Below are 9,830 nucleotides of genomic sequence, written 5' to 3'. Positions count from 1 at the left end.
TCCCACAGCTGCCAGGAGGGGCGGGGCCATAGCGAGGCTTCGGCGCGCGGCCACGCTCGCTGGCAGGGGTAGCTTCTCCACCCCCCAGCACCAGAACGAGGCCGGCCCTCGCGCCCCGCCCGCCAGCGCATGCTCTCGGCGTGCGTCCAGTGCTGCCTGGCCCTCGCGCGCAGGGCTCGATGTGTGCTGCCTGGCGCCACCGCTCGATCGCCCGCGCCGCTCGGGCTGCTGGGTGAGCTCGTGCCCGCGGCCTGGGTCCATTTGTGCGCAGGGCCCGGGCGGCGGCGGCTCCCGCTCCTCCCCGGCCCCGGCAGCCATGACCGCGGAGGACGAGATCATCCGCATCGCCAAGAAGATGGACAAGATGGTGCAGAAGAAGAACGCGGTGAGCCGGGCCGTCGGGGTCTAGGTCGGATCATCCGCGGGTGCTCCGGGCCCTGCTAGAGCCCGCTCCCGACTGGGTCCTATGCGGATCTGGCGCCTCCAGGGACCTACTGCAAACCGGTGGGAGCGGCTAGGCCGAGCGCCTGTCTCCAGGGAGCCCGGCTGGGGCCGCAAGCACAGCGGCCCCGGCTCCGGCCCGCGGACTGCGCTGCTCAGCGCTCCTCCCTCGCGTGTGCCTGCCTGTCCCTTCTCCAAGCTCTCGGGGAAGTCGGCTCATTGCCCACCACCGAGCTGCTGGTGTCCTCCAGCCGGCTGGCGCGTGACTCGGGTGCTTTAACGTGGGTTTCCCGTGTGTGATAGTGGTAAAGAGTCCGAAGTTCTGGCGATGAGTCAAAACTCGATTGTCTGAAGGTTCAGAGATGTCCTGGGGAAGACTTCCTGGCTTCCTGTTTGAGGGGAGGTGTAACCCACTCCCCCTCCCCCTCCCCCCAAAGTCCCAGCTGATGATCCTGATAGCTGGGCTAGGTACAAGGTCCTGTCTGGCCCTCCGCCTCATCGGGAATGGAAAGTGTCCTCACATGAGAACAGCTTCTAGCCCCCTGGGTAGGGCACTTTCCTGGTATGTTGGAGAGGTGGGCTTTGTCGTCTTTACACTGGGAACTTGCTCTGTGTTTCTTCTGATCCCGGAAAAGCTCCTCAGTTTGTGTATGTTGGGGACCGATCTTTTTTTGGCAGGTCCATAAATTAGCTCTGCACCTTCAAGTTGCCTATCTAATCCATTCATCTTTCCCATGCCTGTTCTGCTTTCTGCTCCCAGATCTGTTCTCCCCACCTGATCTGCTGTTGTGCTGCTTGTCTCTTACCCAGTCTGCCACCAGCCACCCACTGAATGAGAATCACAACAGCTAGCATGCTGTGCACCAAGCCACCTAAGCACTGAAAAGGATGGTATATCTCAAATCCCTTTTCTGTGCTGCAGGAAGACACCTGTGTCAGTATCCGATTTGCAGTCTAAAACTTTTGCCTGAAGTAAGGTGTCTAAATTGTTCCCTTCAAAAATATACCAGGGAAGGTGGGTCCAAGGGAAAGGCAACTCTTTTCTTTTAAAACAATTGGAGGAAGTAATGTGCTCCCCTTGGCCACCCTTGTTTGAACCACTGTCCTGCTGGATAAGTTGCAATTCATTCAGCTTTTCCTTTCTCTTCCCATGTAGGGGTTTAAGCTCTTACTCTGGGAGCCAGGTGCCCAAAAGTTAAGAGGTATGATGCTTTGTGGATTTAGCCCTTAGTTTCTCTGTGCCCTACTCCCATCTGAGATGGGGTAATGGAATAATAGTTCTTCTGTATCTCAACAGGTGCTGTGAGGATAAACGTGTTATAGGCTGTGAGGTGTTCTGATCCGATGGCGTTGGGACCAAATTAATACCACATGTGCTCTTGTTGCAAAGAGTGCTAACATCATACTGGGCTGCATTAGTAGGATTGTTGCCAGCAGAGCAAGAGAAGTGATTATTCCCCTATATTTGGCACTGGTGAAGCCACATCTGGAGTATTGTGTTCAGTTTTGGTCCCTCTGTTACAGAAAGGATGTAGACAAATTGGAGACAGCTCAACGGAGGGCAACAGAAATGGTGAGGAGGCGGGGGCACATGGCTTTGGAGGAGAAGCTGAGGGAACTGGACTTAGTCTGTAGAAGGCAAGACTGAGGGGCAGGTTTGATAGCAGCCTTCAGCTATCTGAAGAACAGTTCCAGAGAGGATAGAGCTGGAGAGTTCTTAGTGATGGCAGATGACAGAAAAAGGAGCAATGGTCTCGAGTCATAGTGAGGGAAGTTTAGGTTGGATATTAGGAAAAACTTTCTCATGAGGAGGATAGTAAAGCACTGGAACAGGTTATGCCAAGAGGTGGTAGAATCTCTGTCCTCGTAGGCATTTAGGAGCTAGCTAGACAGTCTTGGCTGGGATGATGTAAGTGGGGATGGCTCTCCTTTGAGCAGGGGTTTTGACCAGATCAGTGGTTTTCAACCTGTGGTCTGCAGACTGTCTAAGGAATCTGCAAAAGATGACGGTGATTAATCAAAAGTGTGTGAATGCCCACACTTAGAATTCAAAGGGGTCTGCACCTCCATTCAAAATTTTGTAGGGGTCCACAAATAAAAGGAGGTTGAAAACCACCGAACTAGATGACATCCTGTGGTCCTTTCCAAACCTAATTTTCTGTGATTTCTACGTAGAAAATATATATGTTCTTATTATACAACAAAAGCTCAAATAACCACAACCCCAGCTGTAACCAGAAACTTGTTATTTTCCTTTCTTGTTTTCCTCAGTCACTTTTGCAAATTTTAAGCTACTTATTTTCAAATCTTGTACTACATCCTGTCACCTGACTCTGCAGTACAGTCAGAATACTAAATTAGCAACGTAATGTACAGATCATCTGTGAAAACGCACTGAGCTTTCAGCTACAGGATTATGACTTAATTGAAGGATAAAGCTATATTGAGTTCTTATACACAAATACAAATTGGGTAAAAGTTTCTGACTCCTCATGTTTCTTTTCAGAATTCTCCATTGTATGAATTGCTTGAAGGGTTTGGGGGGGGGGTTGTCAGCTTTTTTGTTGTGTTTATTACTAACACTTCTTAAATATACAGTATTATAGTATTTGAATACATCTGGTGCATTGTTGCTAGTGAAAACTGTTTGATGAAAACACTTCCAGAGATATTTCAATCCTGACTTGTCAAGAGCCAGAGCAGAAGGGATTCTTTTATTTAACCTGCCATTGAAAAGCTGGATTCATGGCTCATACTACAGTATTCTAATTGTCTGGTGCTTGCCTTTTGATGAGTTGAAAAGTGTGACATCAGCACAGACATTCACCCTTCATGAAGCAGATGATTTGTGCTCTGTAAATAATAAATTTGCTAATTGCAGCTTGTAAGCGGATTGCTTAGCCTGGTGGCTTTGGCAGGCAGGTTTGCTCCCTGAGGAGCTCGTCAGCCACTCCCAACTCAAACACTGTCTTTAAACTGCAGACAAATAGACAGACAGACAAACCCTGATGCCCTGTTGCAAGCATTTGTAGGGAAGCCCCTTTGGCTCTGGGTCCAGGCACAGCAGCATGGCTCTACACTGTAGCAAGTTGTTATTCACAGCTGGCTCCTTCCTTCCAAACTGCACCCGGTAGTTCTCTTTTTCCCCTCCTGTCTGGGGTTTTAAGCTCCTAGTGAGTCACTCCATTATTAGCACTTCCCCCATAGCTGCAGCAGGGGAGCTGCTAACTCAACAGGGTTGGCTGCCCCCTCATAAGGGGACAGACTGCCCTGTTACACAGCCATGCTGAATTTGAACTCAAATCAGGGAAGAATTCCCTTCCATTGTTAGCAGTATGTCCCCATCCCTCCCTCTTGTCTTAGGTGTTGCAGCTGCTGTCCCTCACTGCCCTGAGGGTAGGGGAGCTCCAGAGCTGCTCCTACTCTGCACCAGTGGACTGTGCAGGGAGTTGAGCTCAGCTGGGGACAGCAGCACTCACTGGGTTCCTTCTCCCTACCAGTTCCTCCCCCTGTCCACTGAAGCTGCTGCTGAGCCTGGATGCTATGCTGCTGATCTGGAGCAGACTAGGAGTGGCTCTCAAGTTTCCTTGGCCCCTGGACCAGGCAGATACAGCAAGGACAGTGACAACAGTGGGTGGGAGAAGAGGGAATGAAAAGAGGGGAGGTTCTGTTGAGCATGGGGCTGGGGAGCAGGGGAATTGTGCAAGAGTTCCCAATTTCAGAACTGTAAAGAGGCCCTGGCTGCTACTCCTGCAGTGTGGTCTGGCCATCCTGGTAGGAGGTGGGAGAGGTGGGGTCCATCTCTGAAGGACCAGTTGCTGTTCCCATATCCCACTTTACAAAACCTGGATCCAGTCATGGAATGAAGGATTGGTGTCATCAACGTATAAAATAAAACTAGATTGGGTGGGATTAACTTTTTGTTTAATCTTTGAAAGATTAATTGTTTAGAGGAGGGAGAAATTAGGTTTGCAGCCTTCCTTTTTCTGGTATGAGCTTCGCAACAGGTTGGGGAAAATGAGAGAATGTTTTGCATTAAAAGTTTGGGTTTAATGCCCTATACTCTGTTCTTCAGAAGACCAGCCCTGGTGGTGATTGGCTTTATGATAGCACAGATGCACAAAATATTAAAACCAGCCTAAGAAGCATTGACTTTTCAATTTAAAACTTTTTGTTTGGTTTGATTATTGCTTATGAAACAGTTGCAAGAAAAGCCTTTTCTATTGAAGATTCAGTGTCCTTGTCCCTTTAGTTAAGGACTGAGACAGCTCTCAGTCCCCTTTGTGAGTCTTTCAACTGAGCTAGTGAGTGAGAAACAGTCTTGAAAAGGAAAAATGTTTTTTTAAAACCGGAAAGCTGGAAAAGTTTATATGCACATTATTAGCACATTATTAGCTGATTTCAATTCATATGTGAAAAATCTTTTAAATTGTAAGAGTGCACTGTTATCATGAGATATGTTTATTACAAATAAACAGGTAGCCATATACCTGCAAATCCCTCTTGCAGCATGCATCCGTGACAAATAAAGATTTGAAATTGCATAATGTAGGCGTTTCAAAATTAGTTGTGACAGAAGTGTCTCTCTGAGCTTTGTATCATTTTTCATATTTCAGTGTATTCCAGCTAAATTTCACTTAGCAGACTTCTTTTTGAGTAGTTTGAACATTTTAATGCAAGCAAATGCCTTAAACTGCAAATGTGTGCAGTTTGCAAAATATAGTCTGTCTTGTGCAACTGTGTACATGCGCTACTGTTTTCTTCTTCTTTTCTGTGTGTGTGCACCCAAGTATGGAATATTTTGCTTCTCTGTAAGCAAATTAAACTGTATTTCTTGATACTTTGGTTAGTAAATGGCTAATGTTCAAAACAGATTTGCCTCTTGCAGAATATAGTATGTTGTTTCAGTGCAGTGAACCAATTTTAGACAGCTAAGAGGGGAAGACTACCCACAAAACAGTACAAGAAAATGGGGGGAGAATTGGGACCTCATGGTTCTTCTGTTCTTGACTTTACCATATATCGAGTGGGAATTCTGTGTCTGATTCCACATCTGTAAAGGGGGGTGGGGAATGGTCCTCTTTCTGGGAGAGTTGTCAGTAATTAATTCATATTAGATTAATTTTGGTCACCAGAATGGAAAATGCTATAGAAGTATATGTCACAGGTCAGTAACTTGAATACATTCAGTGGAGATTCAAGGATAGTTATGCATGAGGAGGAATTGTTACAGTCATAGGATTTGTCTGTCGCCAGGAGTATGTGCCATCAAAGTACAGTTTGCTACAACTTGGTAGAGTTGACCCCTGTTATATTCATCCCACAGTTGAGACACCCTTTCACTATTGCTTTGTCATAGTTATGATCAGAAAAGTGACCTTATTAATTAAATTGTGCTAAGTGCATTGTGGACAAACAGGTCTCATGTCTGCAGTTCTGTCAAGATGTTTTCCTATAAGTGCTCTAAATTAGACTTGGTATCTGAAAAACAAGCCGAGTTCTTTCTGCTGTTTGCATCATTTCCACTAGCAGTTTGTGTGCTTAAGAGCATAGCTGACCAGTCTGATTTGTGAATAAAAGCCAAAAAATATGAAACTTATTCTTCTGTAGTTTGGTTTTACTGTGTTGCTCTGCAGTAAAAACTTTTGGCTTTATAAGTAAAAGTGATAGGTGCCAAAAAATAGTAAAGTTTTCAGTTAAACAAAGACCTGTTTTAGAAGGCTTTCTTTAAACAGCCTGGATAAGAGGTTCTGTTTCTTCAGACTTGACACAAGAATCCTGCTTTCTCCTGTCTTCCCCATCCTTTTGGTGGTCTTGCAGTAGAGTAGAGGAGGGGGTTGTCTGCCTGCTGCTGTGCCTATAACAATTCCACAGGGGTTGATAAATTTTTCCGGAGTTGATGGGGTGGAAGGAAGGACTTAAACAAGCACAAAACATCAGCTTCATGTATAGAGTAAAGTAAATAAAATAGTGGGAGAAAGAGATTCATGCTGTAAAGAGAGTAGGATTGCACTAGTGAGCTAGAAGGAAGGCAGGATATGGGATACAGTGCTGGACTGTTCCCAGATAAAGAGACTTGTTTAACAGCAGGAAGAGGCAGAAATTGAGAAATCGAGGTTCTAATCCTTTTAAAAGGTGAGGGTGGGGTAAAAAAAAAAAAAAAAAGGGTCTGTATGACTTCATGCAGATTGAAAGTCACCATGATTCGAAACTGAAAACTTGAAACTTGAACAGCCTTTGGCAGGAGTTATTTTATCTAGTGCCATAGTGGCACATGGGACAATTGCATCGGTGCTTATCTGTTTCTGGGAGAAGCATAGGAGAGGCTGAATCTGGAAAGGCTACGCAACACAAGGCAGCTCCTCCTGCCTGGTTTAAGGCCAGCCATAGTCCTAATGTAGCAAGAGTGCATGTTGGGCAGTTTTACCTGTCTGCTGCCACTGCTGTGTTCTCAGGACACAGCTGTTCCTGGGCTGGCTGTGCAGCAGACCCAGGGCAATTTTATTTGAAGGCAATAGAACTGGTTGTGCAGCACATGAGGCAGCATCAACATTGCTTTGCAACCATGTTTTAAAAAACAAGTGGTGTTAGGGGTGCCCTCACTCTCTCTCTTTTTTTTTTGAAGTTAAGACCCACTGGTCTGTGGTCTAGTGAACAAGTGTCTACACGACACTCCATGCACTGTACTAATTTGTACTTCATCTGGTAGTCTTAAGTTATGGGTATACAGACACAGCTGCTTTACTGTGTGTCAGTAGCTCTGTGGTAACTATCTTTTGTGCAGACTTTTATCTTTCAGTAAATGGAAGCTAAATTGTGGTAACATAGTCCTCCTGTATTGAGGACCAAGTTACGGTGATAAAATCTGAATCCCTTCTGTTCAGTGGTAAATTATGTCACCCGTACCTTTAGCAGAAAACATGAACTAAACTTGCGTATCTGAAGTTCCTTTGCATTAAGGTATGAGAGAGTGTTGAATTGATGGAGACAGCTTGTAGCTTGTACTGAATTTTAGCTACAGAAGGACTTTGGTCTCCAGACTAGCATCTTGCCAGAGCCTAGCGTTCACTTAAAAATATTAAATTGCTAGAAGATAGTGGTTGCCTACATAGGCTGACATCACAATCGGAGAGAACTTCTTGAGCTTCTGAATCATGAGTGCAGATGAAGATACAGTTTTACTTTCCCTCCTTCACCTCCTCTGCTTTACTCCTCCCCCATGATCTTTAATTAGAGATTGATATAAAATCTGGATTGCTAGAAGTTTGTTTGGGGCTGTGTCAGTGAACAGTCTAGAGGCTGCAGGTGTACTTACTTTGCAAGCCTCTAGCCTCTTTTGATCCTGGATCTTGTGGAAGAGTTGAGGATATTGGTGCTGTTCAGATACGTGACCACTTGGATAATGGGAAGCTCTGTTCCTGTGAAGCTTATGTTTCATAGGAGCTTATTTATGGCAATACAGAACTTCTAAATTTTGTGGAAGAGGACCTCTTTCCTAATCCCAGTCAGGAGAAAGACGGGAAAGGTAACAGAATTGGCAGCCTCCTTGTTTTTCCTTTCCCTACTGATGACCCACCTTTTCCTCCTTTTTTCCTTAGCTGCTCTCATTTCTTCAGCCTGTGGGTGACATCAGGTGAAATAATTGACTTGAAATAACTGACCTTTTATTAAGCTTTTTTGATGAAGATGCACCTATATGCAAAACAGTGGTCAAAATATAGCCTTTCTGGGGCGGGAACAATCAATTGTTGCACAGTATATTTCACAAGGATGAAAAGGGAACAATGTTGAATCAAGTGAGTTGTTTGAAAATCTGTTTCCCAAAAACAAAGGTATTAATATGGCTGTAACCACCTCAAAATGGCATTAAGTAGCATGAAGTGAAGTTCTGGGATGTTATTTGAGGAATTGGTATATTATTTACTATTTTACTTTAACATCTGTTTTTTTTAATTTATCTTGTTCTTATTGTAAGCCTCCCTGAGCCTTTTTGGAGAGGGTGAGATGCAAGTCAAATAAACGTTTAAGTGGAAAAATTAAGAATGAAGTGATACAGGACAGAACAGCTCTCGTGCCAAAAGTTGTAACTCCACCACAGGGCTAAAGTATGATGCTGGAGTCTAGAAATGAGCATGCTCACTTCAGAATTATTACACTCATGCCTCTAGCAAAAGGAAGGAGTTGTGTTGTAGGAGCTGAATTTGTTTGCCGCTAAACTTTTTAGAAGTTAATTGTGTAAGAAGAAAACTGTATTTTGAATAATACTTCTATGTATGCTTTGCAGGCTGGAGCTCTGGATTTATTAAAGGAGCTTAAGAATATTCCCATGACTCTTGAGTTGTTACAGGTATGTTTTTTTTTGTTGCTTTTGTTTTAAGTGTGTGGGTGTGTGTGGGGGGGTGTTTAATAACAGAAACAGTGCCTATTAGTTTTGTTATAAGCATGCAGTACAGTAAGGGGTATCTAGACAGCCAACCCAACAGAACAACAGTTATTATAAGGTAGATAATTGTTTTCTGGTTCAATTTGGGCAATCATCTTAGAATTGCTATTTGCCAGGGGTAAGCACATATAGAAGCTTTTAAAAGCAGTCTTAATTTGATAATATGGTGTAGGAAACCTTGTGCATTTATGCAGTCTGAACAAGGGTCACTTTATAGGCCGTACTGTCTTAGAGATGATCTTGTGCCTCAGACATCCACCAAAGGCACAACCCTCCTATGTTCCCTTTTTCTGATTAAAGGAGATTAACATGCTGTGGTCCCCTACCCTGTATGGCATGCTACCTCCCTTTGAGATCTGGAGGTGTAACCAGCGGTACTGTCTTATATAGTTGTACAGGTAGGTGTGAGGAATCCTAACTTCCTTGTTACTCTTCATCTGCATCAAGTAATCACAGTGTAGTTTTGCTCTTTTAGAGTTGTGCCTGCATCTCTATAATTGTGATAGATAATTAAAATTTTAATTAGATCACAAATTAGAAAGGGGGGATGGAAATCTGATGCTTGAATTTCCTAGATCTTGTAAAAAATCCCTTTATATTGTCATTTGCAGAAACAGTATTTTAAAAGTAACAATGCTGTGCTTTGCCCTAATTTTAGTGCTTATAAGCAAGCAAAGTCCATAATTAACGTTGAAGGCTGTTTCAGGTAAAATTCCATTTTTATTTCAGAATTAGTTTGGTAAACCAGCTGTCTCTGAAAAATTAATTTCTGGCAGTTGCAAGTTTAAGGGAAATCTTCTTTGCCAAGACTGGAAAAGATTTGTATACAATAGTTGCCACACATTATTTGTAAGGTTAAAAGGAGATGGACTTAGAAACTTGGCAGGTATTTAGTGCTTGTCAGTAGTGGTTCAGCAGTGACTAAGTTTTTGGGGCCCAAATAATT

General features: G+C 44.0%; 1 protein-coding gene across 1 annotated transcript in view; it reads left to right on the top strand.

Annotated features, from left to right (window-relative positions):
• Positions 1-197: 197 nt before the first annotated feature.
• Positions 198-9,830, top strand: part of TCEA1 (transcription elongation factor A1) — a 40,081-nt gene continuing 30,448 nt past the window's right edge. Inside the window, exons 1-2 of the mRNA XM_019548087.1 lie at positions 198-385; positions 8,726-8,788. Of these exons, the coding sequence (XP_019403632.1) occupies positions 317-385; positions 8,726-8,788 (132 nt within the window). The 5' untranslated portion in view covers positions 198-316. The remainder of the gene's footprint in view (positions 386-8,725; positions 8,789-9,830) is intronic.

Source organism: Crocodylus porosus, unplaced genomic scaffold (assembly GCF_001723895.1).
Source record: "Crocodylus porosus isolate Cpor-Errol unplaced genomic scaffold, CroPor_comp1, whole genome shotgun sequence".
NCBI lineage: Eukaryota > Metazoa > Chordata > Crocodylia > Crocodylidae > Crocodylus > Crocodylus porosus.
The sequence above is the reverse complement of the archived record's forward strand: the minus strand, read 5'-3'. Positions and strand labels throughout refer to the sequence as shown.